The sequence below is a fragment of the Pan paniscus genome, chromosome 7 (assembly GCF_029289425.2).
Source record: "Pan paniscus chromosome 7, NHGRI_mPanPan1-v2.0_pri, whole genome shotgun sequence".
NCBI lineage: Eukaryota > Metazoa > Chordata > Mammalia > Primates > Hominidae > Pan > Pan paniscus.
The window spans coordinates 26,636,839-26,657,050 of NC_073256.2; the positions used below are offsets into that span (position 1 = coordinate 26,636,839).

Below are 20,212 nucleotides of genomic sequence, written 5' to 3' on the forward strand. Positions count from 1 at the left end.
CCCTCCCCACAGGGGACCAGAGCCCCTGGGCCGCCCCTGCCTGTGCTGCTTCTGTCCGTGGCAGTGCCCAGCATCCCTGCAGATGATTCCAAGGCCTCCTGCCCCCATCAGTGCCTGGACACCCCCAGCACATTATGCTGCTAGTTCCTGACAATCTGCAATCCAGAGGGTGATGTTGCCTGTCCTGTGTCTCCAAATCAGCTCTGGCCTGGCCAAGCCAGCAAACTTCTCAGCCTTCTAGTGGCTGAAGCACACCTTCTCCAAGACATCTGAGTCCTTTCATGTCTGTCTTCCTTGGGCACTTTCTGTCAGTCTGTGGTTGCCAGAGAGAGTTTAGATCACGTAGTTACTATTTTATAATAGTATTCTTTATATTAGACTTTCCATTAACCTACTGTGTGGTTTGTGTCTCCTGAATGGTTATCCAAAAATTGCTTGTAAGCAGTATCTGAGTTGAGACTTTTGTGACCTATGGTTTTTGTCATTTTCAAGAAGGGTAGGAGACATTGCTATGTGTTCAACTGGTATTTTTTCCTCCTTTCTTTACTCATCCCGTCCTTATGTGTTTTTGCCAGGGACTTAACTAAAATCTAAAATGAGGAAGAGGGAGACCAGAGTGTAGTGAGACTAAAGTTCAGGAGTCAGTAAACTAGGACCATGACTGATCGATCAGCTTCAGCATTAGTTTTCTGGTGTCTCATGACCATGAGCAGAGATGTTTAGGATTTTATGAGACACTATAAGCATAGCGTCCCATTCTTCTGCTGCTTAGACTAGAGGTCCTATAACCTTAAGCTGCTTATGGATGAAGTATCCAGGCTAATAAATCACCTAGCTTAATAGCAGCAACAATTTTAATGTTTAGATTTTATTTTATTTTTATAGCAAAAGGGAAAAAACATATTTTACTATAGATATCATTATGAATAGGAATAACCCCACCATCTTTTTACTTTTGTCTAGTCAGAGAAAAGAGACCCCAGACTCACCTAACTAACTGATCAACAAAACAAAACCCGACCGAAATACAGAATATTCTCCCCATTGCAGTTAGGCCTTTGGCATTAATTTAATTTTAGCCTCCCTGGGAATTTTCGAAAAACATTTTTCTTCATTGTTTTTGTAAGCCCTATGAGGCAGAGATATAACTTCCCCAAACAAAACAGCAGGAAAAGCAAGTAACAATCCCCTGGATAATGCAAATGAATAAAAATTGCCAGAATTATTACAAAAGTGCTAAAAGCCCTACTTTGATATCTTACACTCTATTCCTAGACTTTAGTGGTTCAGAAATGCCTGTTTTAGCAATGCCAGCACACGAGGGAACAAAGTTTGTGGAGAAAATAAACCACATAGAGATAGTCTCCAACTTAGAAATGGGTCATGTTCTAGGGGTTGATTTGTAAATCAGTTAGACTGGAAATATATTGTTCCTGTGGAAATTGGCATTATATAGATGTTTTTTTTTTTTTGGCTTATGTTATTAGTTTTCCTTTGGAAAAAAATTGCATTATTTTTCTTTTATTAGAATACATTACTGTATTAATTTTCTATCACTGTATAATCAATTATTCTAAAACTTAGCAGTTTAAAACAACAATCATTTACTATCCCATAGTTTTCTTAGGTCACGATTGTGGGCATGGCTCAGCTGGGTGCCCCTGGATCAGTGTTCCTCACGAGGCTCCAGTCAAGGTGTCAGCTGCATTGTGTTTTCTGGGGCTCATTCACAGGGCTGTTGGCAAGCCTCCCTTTCCTGCCACATGGGCCTCTTCATAGGGCTGCCTTATGATATAGCAGCTGGTTTCCCCCACAGCAAGCCATCTAAGGAGAACAAGAGAGCACCCAAGATGGAAGTCATAGTCTATCATTCACTCATGGAATCAACCCCCCATCACTCCTGTTGTGTTCTGTTTAGTAGTAGTGAATCACTGAGTTCAGCCTACACTCAAAGGAAAGGCATTAAGCTCCACTTCTTGACAGAAGAATATCAGAATTTGTGGCTATACATTTAGAACCAGGGGAAGATCTGCTGTCAAGTTCACTGAGCCTTTCCAACCAGTGAGCTGTAGAGTGGATCCTCCCCCTACCAAGCCTTCAGATGAGACCGCAGCCCAGCTGACACCTTGATTGCATGTTTGTGGGACACCCTGAGCCAGAACCACCCAGCTTCCTATTCTAATATGAAATTAGACCACTTAACTTAAAGTGTACCTTGCAGTTGAACAGTGGTTGTTGTGCAACGAGGGATTTCCTCCTCTCCATGGGAAGAAAACTCATTCCTCAGTGATGAGTAGCACAATGTGGAGATTTCTGTCTATAGTTAGTAGCTGAAAGGCTTAAGCAAGGACGGGAAATGTATTCTTTTCCCCTATCCTAGCTTGCAACCAGCTTGACCAGTATGTAAGGGTATGTTCTTGATGTTATAGGGTAGAAATTAGAATGCTTTTCTCACTGAAACAGTATTCTGTAAATGGTGTTCACGGTCCTTGGAAGGAGTTATATTTGAGACTCATTATGGGTTGAGGAGGCCCTTTTGGGCAAGCTTACCACCGTTTATAACGGCATGTTCATGGGAAAATGGATTCTAAATCTCAGACACCCATTTCATAAACATGCTTTTGAAATGTGACTCATTTTTAAGTTGGGGGTTTGCCCGTATTATATTATGTTCTCCCCAGAAACCTTCTCAACAATAGTTTACATTTTGAGCTATAAGCCTTTTGGGAAGAAAAAGTGACAGAAAATAGAGATTACTATAATTTAGTTTTGGCACTAATAGCCTGGCAGACCTATCAAGACATAATTCTCCTCGAAATCAGATTTACTGCAAGGCCTGTGCTGAAGTCTTCTTATAGCTGAGGTATGCCAAGTCACACTCATCTTCTGCATTTCTAGAATTCTAGGGTCTTACTCAGGTGCTTCCAAAAACATCTGATCAGAATTAGCACATGAGAAACATTTTGGGCCTGCCTTAGACCCCATTCAGCGCATGGCTTTATGGAGGCCTATGGCCTTCCCTCTGAGAGAGACACTGTGCAGGCTCCAGAGTGGGTTCAGTGTGAGGCCGCCTCCTTTGTCTCCCCTGTGTTTGATATTTTCAGACACTGCCGTAATTTTATTCAGCAAAGCTCCATTCAGTCGTTACAGAATCCATCAAAGAAGTGTCCATTGCTAGAATGTGCAAGTTTTTATTGAGCATGTATTCAGGGACGATAACCAAGCAGACTGTGCTGCTATCCCTAATCTCCATCTGTTAGTGAAGTCAGGCACCCAGCAGTGTGTTTAAAGAGCCACTACCATCTCCACTGACTTCCCTGAGTTAAGATGTTCTATTTCGCCTCCATCTTTTGTAGAAAGGCAAGTGTAAAAAAGCACCACCAAGTGCCTGTCTGTGTCGTGTGTAGAACCAAAGTGGAAGATTTTGTTCATTATGTTTCTTAATATGAATATGCGCTGGGTTATCCAACTTCCCTTAATTAGCCATGGGAACAAGTCTGCTATCTCAGAATGACAGGTCCTTAGAAGAAAATGTTAGAGTAGCTGATTTACATGTGCTGTATCTCTAGTAAGGGCAGGATTTTTTAAAAAATTCTACCCACTTATTGAAAATCAATTGAGAGCTTCATAGTAAAAACTTGATAATTAAAGGGAAATATATAACATTCCAACTGCTTTTAGAATTCAGAATGTGAACATCTAAAATAGATTTTAAGATACTCTTCTGTTATGGAAGAAAAATTGCAAGAGAGAGAGTAACAGAAAGGATGAGAGGGAAGAGGGACGGAGCAATAATTCAAACAGCATCAAGTTCCAGAAAGGCAAAATACTTGCTGCTGTACGAGTCTCACTCTCCCCGTCTCTCCTCCAAAGTAAAAAAGGGGTGAACCCACAAATACTTCATTTTTGAATAATCTTTTATTTCTATCCAAAATTTTGCATGGTTGATCCTCTTAAAATCCTTCCCCCCTTAAAAAGAAGATAATTAAGGCTAGCCTCCGTGGCTCCTGCCTGTAATCCCAGCACTTTGGGAAGCCGAGACAGGTGGATCACTTGAGGTCAGGAGTTTGAGGCCAGCCTGGTCAACATGGTGAAACCTGTCTCTACTAAAAGTACAAAAACTAGCCAGGTGTGGTGGCAGCCACCTGTAATCCCAGCTACTTGGGAGGCTGAGGCAGGAAAATGGCTTGAACCTGGGAGGCAGAGGTTGCAGTGAGCCAAGATCATGCTACTGCACTTCTGCCTCCTCATTTCCACAGAGTGAGGAAAAAAACGAAAAAACAATTAACATATTGCTCTGGGGACTGCAGCCCAATTTTGTAGAGGAAATGAAGTGATAGCTCTATCTTGAGGCCTTCTAGGGTACTTACGTTACTTGGAATTTTAAAGCTGGGTTGCAGTTTTGCTACTATATGATACAAATGGGATCATCTTTGACATTTGTCCTGGGACTGGATGCAGTTTAAGCATGAGGCTGATCGGAGCTCAGGGGCTGCTTGCCTGCAGCTGCCAGCCACTCCTACATCCCAGCCTGGCCCTCAGCCCTGGGAAGAGACTCCTGGGCTTCCAGGTGTTCACTGGGGGAGCAAAGACTGGAGATGTTTAAAATATTTTTTATTTCTGTTTCTGAAAAAGGAATACATCACGCAGAAGTTCAAAAGTACCAAGAGTTTTTAAAAAGAAATTATAGAATGCAGTACTATTCTCCTGCACTTTGATTTTTCCCTCAATTAACTGTGTATCTGGTAGATAGTTTCATATCTGTAACTGTGGTTACCCTATTCTTTATAAAAATGCAGATTATTGCATAGCATGGATTATTTTATGCAAACAGTTAGGACCAGTATTTTTACAAGCAATCTTGTGATGACTGTCTTTGTCTGTGAGGAAAGCCTGTGCTATGGAAGCTCAACTGGGATGAACCTTGTTAATGTTCCATGTTAATTTCCTATCTTTTTTGTTTGTTTGTTTTTTGAGTCTCACTCTGTCGCCCAGGCTTCAGTGCAGTGGCACAATCTCGGCTCATTGCAACCTCTGCCTCCCGGGTTCAGACAGTTCTTCTGCCTCAGCCTCCTGAGTAGCTGGGACTACAGGCACATGCCACCACGCCAGGCTAATTTTTTGTATTTTAGTAGAGATGGGGGTTCCCCATGTTGCCCAGGGTGGTCTTGAATTCCTCAGCTCAGGCAATTTGCCTACCTTGGCCTCCCCAAGTGCTAGGATTACAGGTGTGAGCCACTGTGCCTGGCCTAATTTTCTATCTCTTTATCACTATATTATTTCCTGTAGAATCTTCTTTGTCTTCTGAACCTCAGCAAGAGACAATAATTGAATAAATTGGAAGCCTTGTGTTTTTAATGGAGGCCAGCTGGCCTGAGCAAAACTGATATCTATGTTTATATCTACAATGATTCCTCTTTTCTTCTTAAAGTCACATATTTAGCTATCTCCTTCATCTCTCATGTAAAAAGAGAATCAAGACAAGTTTGCTGTAAAGTTTATAATGACACAGTTCATGTTCCATTTTTGATGGGGAGCTTCCATCAAGAAATAAAGCCAGAATTCGTTTTCACGAACGAATAGCAGCAAGAAAGCCAATAGGCCTGACCTTACCCTGCGGCAGGCCTGCTTTGTAAAGCTGACAGCAGTGTTCAAGGGTGAAAGGTTGGTGTTGGTCTGGAACAGATTGGAAGGGGAGGTGTGGGCCCATCAGGCTGAGCTGACCATTACCTCTGATCATTTATCACTGTCAGAGAGGAGGGGGTGCGGGGTGGGGGAGCCACTGGACCACTCCCCGCTCAGCTGCTCTCTGACAGCCGACAGTGCCCCTTGCAACCTCCAGGCATACGATGTGCCTTCAAGGGACAGTGTGGTACATGCTTAAGGCCGCTCACATGTTCACAAGGAAGAGAGATGTGCTGTATACTGTGGAGCTTCTCTAGAAACGTGTGCCACCTTCTCTTCTTGCTGTTGTGTAGAACTGCTTGTAGAAACATTTAATGATGTTTTGGAGGCACACGTTGGGCTCCAGAGTGACAGTATGACTTGGGTGATAGGATGAGCAAGTTCCTCGGTGGGCCTCATGCCTTAATTACATCCACAATACCTGGGGACTCTGTACAACACTGAGATTTTAATGTGGCAAAACCAGCATGGACAGATGCTGGGGAGGAAGGAAATAACTTTGCTGCTTCTGTGGGTCAGGAAGCGAGGCCCCTACACGTCTTTGAAGGACAGTACCTTTTCTAAAAAATGTATTTATTTATTTTTATTTTTTGAGACAGAGTATCGCTCTGTCACCCAGGCTGGAGTGCAGTGGTGCAATCTCGACTTACCGCAACCTCTGCCTCCTGGGTTTAAGCCATTCTCCTGCCTCACCCTCCCGAGTAGCTGGAATTACAGGGATGCACCACCATGCCTGGCTAATTTTTTTTTATTTTTAATTTTTTTTTTTATTTTTAGTAGAGACGGGGTTTCACCTTGTTGGCCAGGCTGGTCTCGATCTCCTGACCTCAAGTAATTCGCTCACCTTGGCCTCCCAAAGTGCTGGGATTACAGGCATGAGCCACTGTACCTGGCCAGGACAGTACCTTTATAAACAAAAATAATAAGTATGATTTGTATATGACTCTTTATAGATATGTTTAACATTCATCTTCAAAATGTAGAATATGTTTTAGACTCAATAGGAAACACATGTCTTAGTATAAAAGAAATTCGTTTTGGTCTGTAGCCATGTGTTTCAGTACACCGACTTTCAACGTTGTTATTCACAAGGGTGTCACAGGCATCAGGCTGAAATACAGATTTTAATCCTTAAAATAACCTTATTTTCATTGTCATTTATATTCTCAAGATTATCTAATTTTGGTAGTCATTAGGAATTACTTGGGTTAATAGTGGTGGTGAGATTTCATAAAAGTCAGGTGGAAAATTTCCATCAATTAATGTAATATTATATGCTTATTACAGATGCCTAAGTTAGACATGGTACTTAAATGTGGCAATTAATAAAAGTATTACAAAGGTGAAAATGGATTTCTTCTAAAAATGGAATTAATGATGATGGAGTGCTTGTGTTGGGAACTCAGGCTAGTCTGGTGCTTGCCGGAGGTGCAGGATGCTTTGAGAGCTGCAGGCAGTGCTGTCAGCACAGAGGCATGTGTTGACATGTCTGATCAGCAGCCCTAAGAAGTGGGTCGGGGCATTGCTGGCTGGTGAAGGCTGGAGAGAGGGCCAGGGTTGTCTTTGTCTATCGCCACCAGTAAGCACTGTGCAAATACCGGTGTTCAGGAGCCACATTCTAACTGTGATGGGGTTTGGCTGAAATGCAGATCCCCAGGCCTTGATGGGGCAGTTATGGGTTCCCAGGTCTCTCTGCCAACGTCCATCGGCCCTTCCTACACATGCCCACCTGGGAGTTGATAAGCTTGCTCAGAAGCCCTCTCCAAGACAGGGACAGTGACTTGGCCCTCACCAGAGAGGATGTCAACGACCAGTAATACAGCTGGTTTGGTTTATTCTGGAAGTCTCTGAACAGCTTGAGTGTGCGTCACTTGGGGCAGTTTCTTAGCTAGCAAGCCAGGAAAGTTCAAGGTGCCCACAACCCTGGGAAGAAAAGGGCTCTGCTGCACCTTCCTGTTATGAAGCAGGCAAGCAGCCGGTCATGGGTTATTGTCATGGAAGAGAGGGTGACTGCTTTCTCTTTCCTACTCAAAGAAAACAAAGGAGTGGGACTTAGAAGAGAACACGTAGTATTTTACAACTTCCAAAATATACCCGATAGGGGCTAACTTTCCTTTTTTCAAGCATTGCTTTCAGTTTTGTTTTCTTTTGATAATTTATTGATTAGCAAAGAGATATTTGCTTAAGAAAAATTTGGGAATAAATAAAAGTATAAAGAAGGAAGAAACATCACCCATAAATCAGCATCTAAATCAGCCACGACTACAGCATCACCATGCTTCCTTCTTGTCATTTTCCTTGACTTTGTTCTTTACTTGAGGAGGATACTTTATTTTTTTTTTTTTTGGATCTTATTTTTTCCCCACTCATCTCCATATATATTATTATTTCCTGATGCCAGGAAAAAAGTATTCATGGTCATACTTTAAAAGTTACCATATAATACTGTATTTTAGAACTGTGTCACAAATTTATTCTCCATGTGTGGGGTCATTCAGCTTATTTACAGTTTTTCAGTATTTTAAACAGTTCTGTTGTAAACATCTCTGGAAATCTTTGTCTCAATTCTGATTATCTCCTACAGTAGCTATTTATAATTGCAGTGACTAGGTCGAAGGGTGGAAATGCTTTTGACATTCTTTGTTGGTTTTGGTAGTTGTGGCAGGGTCTCCTCTGTCACCCAGGCTGGAGTGCAATGGGACAGTCATAGTTCACTGCAGCTTCTAACTACTGGGCTCAAATGTTTCTCCTGGCTCAGCCTCCCTAGTAGCTGGGACCACAGGTGCACACCACCATGCCTGGCTAACTTATTTATTTATTTTTTGTAGCGATGGGGGTCTCGCTATGTTGCCCAGGTTGGCTTTTGGCATTCTTGGTACCTATTGTCAGACTGCTTTCCAATTAGATTGTAGCGTTTCATGTTCCGTGAGCAGTGTAGGAGAAAGCTTGTCTCACTGAAGCCTCGTCAGTGCTCAGCATTGTTTTCGCAAGTTTGCCATTTGCACGAATCAAAGCTAGTCTCTCTTTTGTGACTGAGCATCTATTGTGTATTTATATAATTAACAATTTATCTGCATAATATCAGTTCCCATCATTCCTCCCTTCGTCTTTGGTGATGCAACCTCTGTCTTTTGCAGAATCATGGATGCCTGCTTTGGGAGCCTGGAGAGATGGTCTCCATGCTGTCTTCTAGGGCCGCTGGCTTCCTCTTGCACTCTAGTGGGGGATCCCTCTGATCACCTTTCTTCACTCCCCAGACAGTCTGCAGTCTCAGGGAATAGGGGGCATGGTAGGCTCACCCTAGGCCGGTAGGCTCACTCTAGGCTGGGTTTTTTGTTTGTTTGTTTGTTTTTTGAGACGTAGTCTCACTCTGTTGCCAGGCTGGAGTGCAGTGGTGCGATCTTGGCCCACTGCAACCTCCACCTCCCGGGTTCAAGTGATTCTCCTGCCTCAGCCTCCTGAGTAGCTGGGACTACAAATGCGCGCCACCATGCCATGCTAATTTTTGTATTTTTAGTAGAGATGGCGTTTCACCATGTTGGCCAGGATGGTATCGCTCTCTTGACCTTGTGATCTGCCCGCCAGTTTTTTTTTTTAATGAATAAAAAGGGCTTGTGGTTGGGGCATCTCCATTCAGCTTTGCCATCATCCTAGGCTTGTGGTCACACTAGTGGGCTTGTGCACTGAGCAGACTTCAGGAAATGCAGCAGGCAAATCATGAGAAGGAAGAATGCCCTCTATTTGCATAATGCTTTATTCTATTAAAAATGTATCCTCATCCTTATTTCCTCACTCTTTGGGCTAAAAATCCTCCCTTAGGATTTTTCTTAATAACTGGTTGATGAAATAGAGTTCTTGAGTATAGGATCTGTGAAATTTATCTTTGCCCCACAACACTAACTCCTGGCACTTATCAATGTGGAGAACATCCTTGCCAGGGAATGAACATGAGCCAAAGGACCCGCCTCTAGGTACCAGCTTATGCCTCACCAAGGCGGGTGACTGTGCTGGCTGGGCTTTCAGCCTGGCCTGTTCTGCCCATCCTATTGTGACCTCTTGAAGCTCAGGCTTGTTCTTCTGCAGAAAGAGCTGGGAGGTATGGGGGTTGCCTGAGCTGGGCGTTGGCTCCATTACCAGCCGGGAGGTGCATCTCCGGTTTGCTGCGTCTGGAGCAAAGGGAGTGGGGCAGATGGTAGTGGAGGGCGGGGTTGACCGCGGGGAGGCCAGTGGTCAGAGCAAGAGGATAAAATCCTGAATGACACCTGATTTGTTTTTGGTGCTGTGATTTTTCACTGTTGTCCAATTGTCCTCTGTTTTTCCATCACATACCTTTTGTTGTGGGGGCAGCCCCCACTTGCATATGGCCCCTGGTCACCATGGGGGAGAGCAGTGAGCTGCCTTCCCCTTCTCCTCCAGCTTTGAGAGTAAATCTCACCTTCTAGGTACCCACAGCAGCTGGGGACATTTGCCTTATTCCCACCATGGCCTTCCTGGGGGAATCCCTGCCTTGCTGCTCGTCATCACGGGTCCCAGGTGCTGGTTGTCGCTTGCCTTCCAGGTCAGGGAGGAGCACTGGGAATTGCTGGGACACAGGATGAGTGGGGGTAGTGGTCAGCAGGGAGGGGAGAAGCCCCTCCCAGTGACTCACCCAGCAGCATGTTCGTCCCCATGTAGCCCCTCCTGACATATAGAACATGCCGCTATTGGGGGCAAAACCCACTCTTGGTTAACTTGCACCTTAAAACACCCTATCGCACATTGTAGGAGCTGTGAGGGACAAACACAACCAGAACCTCAGTGCCCCTGGGCACGTATGACTAGAGGCGTGACTCCATTCTCTCTCAGAGCCCCTGCCCCAGATTTGAGTGACAGCCACCTCATCGTTAGCATCTGCGGAGAGGACCTGGGCAGGATCAGGGCCCAGAACGCTCAGTCAGTGTCCTTGAGGGGCCCGCTGCAGAGATGGGAGTGGCTAGTCTGAGGCCAGGGCTTGTGGGCCACATAGGAACCTTACTTAGTTCCTGACTGACTTGTACGCTGAACCACCATGACTTTGTGACCTGGAGAAGGAGCCACAAAGAAACAGATAAGAAGAGGGACTGTGAGACCATACTTTGTTGAGGTGTTGACAGATTTTTACCATATTACTGAGATAAATGCACTTTACTCCAGCCCCACCGTGACCCTCCTCTCTGCTGATCAGTGTAGTAGCAGCTGGATTAGTCAGTAGAAACACTTGATAAGTCAGTCCAGACCCCTCAGGAGCATGCAGAATGGTTTGGGTTGGCATGGGGTTAATAACATGACCCAATGAGATTGTACTTCTTGATGACCGGTAGTTCTGAGAGTTTAGTCTGATCCAAGACTCTTCCAGTCCTCAGATGATTTTGTGTCTAGTGGCTAACCAGGACTCCCAAGATGGAAGCTGCTGTTCCTGGAATCTCCAGTTAGGTGGTGTCCCCTGGTCACCCAGTCCCCACTGCTTTCCCCACCCTCCTTACCCAGAGGATACGAATTTTAGGTATTCCCAGTTGAGCACAGGACAGGGAGCTCATCCCTGATTGGTTTATGCCTGATTTTGCATTATTGTAGATGTGTTATCAAGCAGTTTTACTGTGCCCTTTTCAAGGAAGAAAGTCATACAATTTGAAGTGCATGAGACATTCACAAAACAAAATAAAAAGCAATGTCAGTATCATCTTCTTAAGCTTTTGAACATGTCCCCCCAATCCCCTTCAACATCCAGAAGTTGACTTTGACCCAGTCTTGGTCTAATTAACTGCTACTCTGCAAGCACTGGGCTCTCAAGATAAATGAAAATCTGTTTCTTGTCCTCATACCTTCTTGGTGGAGGACACGTCACTGCCATCAGCAGAGGTTGTCCTCCCAGAGCGTGTGGCTTTGGCATGTGCCCCTTGTAGCAGAGAAGGGGCTGGGGCATGTGCCCAACCCACCAGATGGGAGGCACCCACTGTGCTGTGGCTGGGCAACAGATGTCCCTGTTGGAGACTCTTCTGTCTCCATTTCACACTCTACTGGTAATCAATAGTTAGGGCTCAATCAATGAATGGCTTTTCTGTTTAATAAGTTTGTTTCTGTGGTGAAACATGCCATTGATTTTGAAACAAATTTGTAAATGGTGGGTTAGGTTCCCAGGTTAGCCCACCCTTCCCCCATATCTTACTGAACTTATACGAAGGGTTTAAAGGATCTTTGGTTCTTTGGCCCCCAAATACTTGCCTTAGCAGAATTTCAATGAGAAAATGTCTTTAAAAACTCCACCTTGGTTTCTAGGAATAGAGCTGTCATTTCTTGGTTGTAAAGAACTTGCTGTTTTCCCATTGTGGAGTGGAAAGTAGCTCTCAGATTTCCCCTTATTCTTTTATCCCTAGAGCAATATATACTGTGGGGGATTTTCAGAGGTTTTTTATCACAGTGTAGAAATGAGAAGGAAAATGACTTCTTACCCTGTGCCATCTTTGTTTTATTCATTTAAACCAGCAATGGCAAAATGATTTCATCACACATGATGCCTCTAAGCGATGAGACTCTATGGGTACTGTGTTGAGAAAAGATTCTGTGGTCACATTCAGGGATCAAGAAAGTATGCTGTGGTTGATTAGTGATGTCTGTCATGGGCATGGTCGTGGAGGGGAGGTGACTAATGTTTATTTGCCATTCCTGAAACAGACCTGTTGGAGAGTAAAGTTCACACAGGTGATAATACCAGCCTAACTGTTATATAGAGTTTGTTATGTACTGGACACTGTTCTGGGTGCTTTTTGTATTTAATTCTCAAAACACCCCATGAAGTAAGTACAAATGAGGAAAATTACAATGAAGAAATTCTTACAGATGAGGACACAGAGGCATGAAGAGGTTGAGTGACTAAGCCAAGATCATATGGGTAGGAAGTGGGAGAGCTGAGAGTCGCCATCTTGTCCTGGAGCCTCTGTTCTTAGCCACCAGTTCTGTCCTGTCTCCTGCTTGTGAGTGTTGTGCCTGCGGTCCACAGGACTGATGTAAGACTCAGCTGTATTTCAGAAGAAGGTGCAAAATCATGTTTAAGAACCTGTTATCTTTGGGCTTCAGGCTCTGGAATTAAAGACAAGACAAGGCCGCCAGGGACCTCATCAGTGATGAGGGAATAGCAAGTGAACTTCCTCCACCTTCTCCAGTTCATGGAGCATTTCTGGTCTTTCCACCTCAGCCAGCACTGCCCACCTCTCAGATGAGACTAGGTAAATGGGAAAGGGAAGAGGGGTCGAGGTTTAAGGAGTGGAATAGAGGAGTTCCCTTCTATCCAGGCCACCTGGCTGGGGGAACTATTTCTGAGGGGCCATTTTCAATGATCATTTTATGTAAGGAACACACACATGTACACATGAAGATATGTAACAGTCGTGTGCCACATAACAGTGTTTTGGCCAACAAGGGATTATGTATATGATGGTGGTCCCTTAAGATTATAACGGAACTGAAAGATTTTTATCACCTAGTGACATTGTAACCATCGTGACATCATAGCACAACACATTATTCATGTATTTTTGGTGACACTGTTGTAAACAAACCTACTGCACTGCTAGTCATATAAAAGTTCAGCACATTCGATAATGTATAGTACATAATACTTGATAATCATCATAAACAACGATGTTACTGGCTTATGTATTTGCTATACTATACTTTTTGTCCTTATTTTAGAGTGTGCTCCTGCAGTTATAAAAAACTGTAAAATAGCCTGAGGCAGGTACTTCAGGAGGTGTCCAGAAGGAGACGTTGTTACCATAGGAGATGACAGCTCCAAGCGTGTTATTGCCTCTAAAGACCTTCCAGTGGGACAAGATGTGGAGGGTGGAAGACAGTGATACTAATGATTCTGATCATGCTTAGGCTTAGGCGAATGTGTGCATTTGTGTCTTAGTTTTCAACAGAAAATTTAAAAAGTAAAAAATGAAAAATTTAAAAACAGGAAGTTTTCAACAAAATTTAAAAAGTAAACAAAATTTTAAAAATAGGAAGAAGTTTTCAACAGAAAATATGAAAAGTAAAAAATGAAAATTTTAAAAACAGGAAGAGCTTATAGAATAAATATAAAAATATTTTCATATAATCGTACAATGTGCTTGTGTTTTAAGCTATGTTATTACAACAGTCGAAAAGTAAAAAATAGTTTAAAAGTTTATAAAGTAAAAAATTACAATAGCTGAGGTTAATTTAGTACTGAAGAAAGAAAATTTAAAAAACAATTTAGTGTAGCCTAAGTGCGTGATATTTATAAAGTCCATGGTAGTGTTCAGTAATGGCCTAGGCCTTCACACCCACTCACCACTCATTGACTTACCCAGAGCAGCTTCCAGTCCTGCAAGCTCCATTTCTCATAAATACCCTAGACAGGTGTACCTTTTTTTTTAAATCTTTTATACTGTATTTTTAGCGTACCTTTTCTGTGCTTACAGATATCTAGATCACAAATACTTACCATTGTATTACAGTCGACTACAGTATTCAGTATAGTCACATACTGTACAGGTCGTAGCCTTGGGGCAATAGACTATACCACATAGCCGTAGCTTAGGTGTGTAGTTGGCTCTACCATCTAGGTTTGTGTAAGTGCACTCTGTGTTGCCCAATGACAAAATGACCTGACAACACATAGATTTCCCTGAATATATCTCTGTTGTTAAGTGATGCATAACTGTGTATATGTATTTTTAATGGATCAAATAAGTTATCTTTCATAATGGCTAAAGAGAGATTTTTTAGTACCATTTACCTCATTCGTTAATTCAACAAATACTCATCAAATGCCCGTTCTGTGTCCATAAGCTGAGAGAGGATTATGGAAATGGGGTGTCAGAGAGCTACAACCCCTGCCCTCCCTGAGCTTGCAGTCTACTGATAGATGCAGTCCCTGTGCAAACAGTGGCATAAGTGCAAAGTGCTACTTGGGTGAGTGCTGCAGAGGAAAGGCCCTTGGTCCTGAGGGATCAGGGTGGCTGTGGTAGATGGATGAGGGATGCTAGTGTTGTGACCATGCAGCTGCTTGCAGGCCATGCCAAAGAGCTTTGACTGTGGCCTGAGAGTCATGGGATGCCATGGAAGGGGAGGAGGGGTCTTGGAGTTTGTGTCACATGATTAGACTTTTTTCCCTTTGGAAAGATGATTGTGGCTACATTGGGAAGAATGAATTGGGCAAGGGATATAGAAGAGTTAGAAGGCAGATGTCGGAGTCCAGAAAAAGGGATCATGACATTTGGGGCTAGGGAGGCTTGGGTAATGAAAAAAAGAAGTGAGGGGGATGCTACAGGTGTCTGGAGGGGGACAGTCGCTAGCTGTGGTGGCAGATTGGATGTGGGGAGTGATGGGAGAGAAAGGATAAGGACAGTTAGAAAGCAGGAGCATGGCAGGCCCATTCCCAAAGGTAGGGGATGCTGGCACAGGAGCTGGTTTGGGATGGGAGGACATCCTGTGTAGTTTTGCGGTGTTCAGAGGAGATGTCAGATAGGGTGCACTTTGGATTGGGAACATGTGGGTTTCAGCTGGGCCATCGACAGACCTTGATGGATTGTCCTGGGAAAGCAACTACTGTGGAAAAAATAGAAAAATCTATAATTTTGATTTTTTTGAATTCAAACATTTTCACCCTAGAGAAAAAGAAAAGAATCTAACAATGAGAAAGGAAATTAATAAAAATAAATGTCTTGCATAGTCTTTCTGTTTTCATTTTTATGTTCTTCTGCCAGTCTTTTCCCATAAATATTCATATTTTAATTAGTTCTCATTATAGTCTGTGTAGAAGTTGTAATAGGATTATGTTTCCTTACCATTATCCCAAATATTTTCCCACATTTCTGTATCTCTCTCAAGGCTGCATTTAAAACATGTTGGGTAATATTCCATTCATTTGATAAATCATAAATGGTAATTTTCTAAGCAATTCCTCTACTTTTGATATTTAGTTGATTTTAAGATTTTGTTAATACAGGTAATACTTTCATAAATATTATGTGTATCACCTTTTCTTCTCGTGTGTTTTTTTCTTAAGGTGTATTCTTACGAGTGGGATTCATGGGTTTAAAGAGTTTGGTTTCTGACTTGTGATATGGGTCAAGGCAAATGTTTTCCAAACCACTGACAGGGCTGTGAGGCAAGAACGAAAGGGCAGATCTTTGATCTCCACACGGAAGCTCAGCATGTTTATTTGAATTCAGTAACCAGTGGTCCTAACTAGATCAGTGAATGCTTGACAGGGTCCTTCCATCACACAGCTGGGACCTTCCATCACACATCTGCTAATTGTGCCAGTTAGTGGCTACAGACCTCTATAAGGCCACTGAGCTCACCACCTTGCCCTCAGAACCCTGGGCTGGCTTCTCCCTTTTCCCAGGCTTTCTGCTTGTAGGAATGCCACAATGACTTTACAACCAGTGGAAGCCCCAGAAGGGAACTGATGGAATCCCTAAGGGCTACAGGCAGCTTCCCATGGGTTTGGATGGGTGCTCAAGATCTTCCGTGACCTAGTCTCAGTCTAAGAGATTTACTTGCCCTTGCTTCTCAAAATAGCACCTCCACTCCACCAAGACAGATTGTTCTCTGGCCCGGGAAGATGACTCCCGGCCCTCACTGAAGTTGCTCTCTCACCTTTGCTTTTGCAAACCTGACTTCTCCTTCGGACTCCAGGAGTGGCAGCGCCTTCAGGCAGCACATCTGACTTCCCACCCAGCTCTCCTGCTACAATTACCTGCACTCCTGCAGAACCCTCCGTCCACATGGCAGGACTTAGCACATAATTATATGCCTTCTTTAATGTTTGTTTTTGCAATTGTTATTTCTTGAAGATAACTGTACTCTCCTTGAGGGCAGGAACTGTGTCATCCTTCCCTAGACCCCTCAAAGCGTGGCTTCAGTGCTGAGCCCTTTGCCTGAACCCAGCCAATCCAGTGTGACCCATTACATCAAAGCGTCTGTGCCGATGATGCAGTGTGAAGCGTCTTAGCTATCCTTTTCTTTTGTATTTTCCACATAAGTGCTCCTTTTCAAAACCTGCTGAGGATATTATTTAGAAAATGCTCATAGATGGGGAATACTCTTATTGTCTATTGATCACAGTTTGGGGGTTGTAAGATCAAGTTAATGCTGGAAAACAATAACCTGGTCACTTGTTACTTCCGAGTCCTCAGTGTCCACTAGGGTGGGAAGGGTGACTGGTTAGGAGGACCTGGGTGGGGGGATAAGGAGCAGTAGGAGGCACTGGAATATCTGTCTGGCTCTTAAGGAGGCTGGTGTCTTTCGCCTGGGTGAATAGTGCTTGTACTGTAGTGAAATGACATGTTCTGCTATTGTGTTTTTTGAAAAATTGGTCCCAATGGAACCTTGCCCTTTTTACTTCTCATTTTAAATACTGAGTGCATCAGTGTTCTGATTGTTAGGAGTCTACAGGGGGACTCACCCCCAGTTCAGCCTGGAAGTTGGAGCTTTGCTTGTTTTTTAGAGATGGTGTGGCAGAAGAGGGATTCTGGCCGGGTGTCGGGAGCCTTCAGGCCCGGCTGGGTCTGTAGCCACCCATTGTCCAGCTCTGCACAAGTTCAGACCTCAGCCTACTCATTTATAAAATGACATACCTGAACTAGATGATCTCTAGGCCCTTCTGCAATGGAGATGAAAAACAAAATAATCGAAGCTCTCTTCAGAGGGTAAGCTTGGGTGCATTTTTAACTCAAAGGAGAAATAGGCTCATTGACACATTTAATGACATGTGTTAGTATGTGTTAGAACTTTGCACTTAAACTTGCATTTCTTTTTTTTTTTTTTTCTAGCCAAACATCATGTCAATGGCAACAGAACAGTCGAACCTTTCCCAGAGGGAACACAGATGGCTGTATTTGGTAAGATATCAATTCTGAAAGAAAACCCAAATTGTGTGCAAAGACTAGTGCCAAATTTCTTAGTTTTAGCAAGTGTCCTCAGGGCTTCAAAATCTGGGCTCTTCTAGATATTTACAAGTTGTTACAGCCAAGAAAACTATTGAGTTCCTAGTAATTTCTGGGGTTGGAAAAGCTTATTCTATAGAATTTAGTGTGCTTTATTTTCTCACGTTGACAACCACTTATCAAACTGAGTATTTGCTACTTCTTATGTCCACACTGTGAATTAACCTGCTAATTTAGGGTTTGAGTTTTTCTTTGCTAGCACGGATTTTTTTTTTCCCAAATAGATATATCACTTTGTTAAAGGCTGGAATTTAAGTAGTTTTGACTTACTATTACACAGAGATTAATCTAATTGAATGATCTCTTTCTTCTCCATCATGAATTAAGCACGCTCCTTAAGAGAAAACATTAATTAAAAATGTTTTCAGCAAAGGCCAATCCCTGAGTGATATACTTACAATGTACAATTATGTGGTTGAGCAGAACTTCTCTGTTAAAATTCCAAAGTGTTTGGTGAAGAGGTCCTTTTTAATCCGTGTTTCCTTCCCTCCATGCCTCATGTCATCTAAACTTCCTTCAGAATATCTCTGCACATGGCCCTTTCTTTGCCTGCCTTCTTTTCTCCATTCTTTCCTTCCTTACCTCTTCTTCTGTTGGGCCGCTCTCCCACCTCCCCTCCCCTACTCTCTAGCAGTGCTCTGGGGTTCATCCCTTTGTTACCCACTGAAAATGACGACCTCTGTCCTCTGGAATTTCAACTGGACATTCAGCTGCCTCCCTTGGTTCCTTCCCCTCCACCTTTAGACAGGTTCTGTGATGTCTCTCATCCTAAAAATGTGAGGTCCCCTGATTTCACGCCTCCCGTAGCTTCTCTCCTGCTCTGGTCTTGATGGTAATCTCCTTTGAGGGTACAAAACTGCTTTGAAGACTTGAATTGCGTTTGAACTGGAAATTAGCCTCAGAACAACCTGGTCTATAAATGAGCACATTGAAGGTAGATTGTTCCCTTATTCCCAGAGATGGAACCCGAATTAGGCATCAGTGAGGATTAGCAGCTGGAGAGTTATAAACAGGGACCCAGTTCCACCTCAATGTTGGTAAATCATGCTCTGTGTAGGCTATCACCTTTTAAAATATACTGATCAGTGATGAGAAATCATTATGCCCAGAAATTTAAATGGAGAAGTTGATTTTGTAGAAGGCATAATGGCCTCTCTAAACCATGTGCTAAAATGTTTGATTTGCTAAGTTTCATGTCCCAGCATGGTGTCTGTTATCATGGGACAGCAAATGTCACATATATCAATGTTCAAAGGGGTCTTTTGATGATTTATTTATTTATTTTCCAGTCTCTCAGATTCGCCAACCCCAGGCATATGAGAAACTAGGTCTTATGTCATATTGGGAAATAGTAAATGACACTAACCTATTATTAGTGGGTTTCCCTCTGTTGTGATATTGAAGTAAAACTTCTTTCTTGAAGGGCAGATTCAGTACCAGATGGGCTGATGACATTGTTTGACTAGAGAATTGGAAATAACAGGGAATAAGGCTCTGTGGCAAGCCTTTCTTTTCTTTTCTTTTTGTTTTTTATTTTATTTTATTTTATTTTGCAGTGGGGGGTTGCAGTGGAAAGATTTGGTTTATAGCGGCTTCCTCAACATTCTTCCCCAAGGCCTTCATTGTTTGACTTTCAGCAAGCAACTTCCCCTCTCTAAGCCTCTGCTTTTCGATGAGGAGGCTGACAGGTGAACTCTAAGGCCTCCGCAGCTCTAGGCCCTTGGCCTTTACCTCTTACGCCTTCAGGACTGAAAGCTCTTGGAGCAGGAGGCAGCCCCTGGGAGGCCCACTGTGCATGACCAGCATGTGTGGTTTTAGAAGAGATGAATCATGTGCATAATTTCTACAAGTTAACAACATATAAGAAGCAGAATTCTACAGATCATAAAATAGAATACGTTTGACATCTAAGAATTCTTACTTTAGAAGTGCAGTTTAGCTCTTCCAGATGCTTAAATTAAGGCCTTATTTTGGTTAAGTATATGCAAGCATTTCATATTAATGTCTTCAAGATGATTCTCACTTTCTATCACTTGTCCCCCTGGGCTAGGGTAGAGTAGGGGATTTGGGGGTTTTGAGGGTGGGCTTCTGCCATTCTGGGTTGTTTATCACTGCAATGGAAAGGTCACCTCAGCACAGTGCTTGACTCTTTGGGATACATTGGGCATTTCATCCTGCCAGCCTCTTGCAAAGCTGATGGACTCATATACTCCTCTTCCTAGCGAGGCCATGTGACTTATCCAGAGCCACTTGGCCAAGGAGGTGGTTGGTGGAGCTATAGTTTGAGCCCAAGTCTAATTGACCCGGAATCCATGTTCTTGTGATGTTCCCTGACTCTGTCTGCACTGGTTCAAGGAACCATGGGAAGGCCTGATAGATTCAGAGACACCTTTCAGCTGGGTCCACACACAAAAGCATGATATGCAGCCAGGCCCATTTAGCAAATCGATTTGTATACTCGCATGCCTTCCCGGAGTGCTCTGAAGGAGTCTTGAGAAGTAGCCTTTGCTGGGAGAATACTGGTTGGAGCA

General features: G+C 43.2%; 1 protein-coding gene across 8 annotated transcripts in view; it reads left to right on the plus strand.

Annotated features, from left to right (window-relative positions):
* MSRA (methionine sulfoxide reductase A) overlaps positions 1-20,212 on the plus strand; it is a 424,140-nt gene that overhangs the window by 136,486 nt on the left and 267,442 nt on the right. For all 8 annotated transcript variants that reach the window (XR_004672804.3, XR_010112903.1, XR_004672805.3 and 5 more), the window contains exon 2: positions 17,508-17,576. Coding sequence is in view for 5 of the 8 variants with exons in the window: in XM_034965628.3 (XP_034821519.1) it covers positions 17,508-17,576 (69 nt within the window). In the remaining 3 variants the exon portion in view is untranslated. The remainder of the gene's footprint in view (positions 1-17,507; positions 17,577-20,212) is intronic.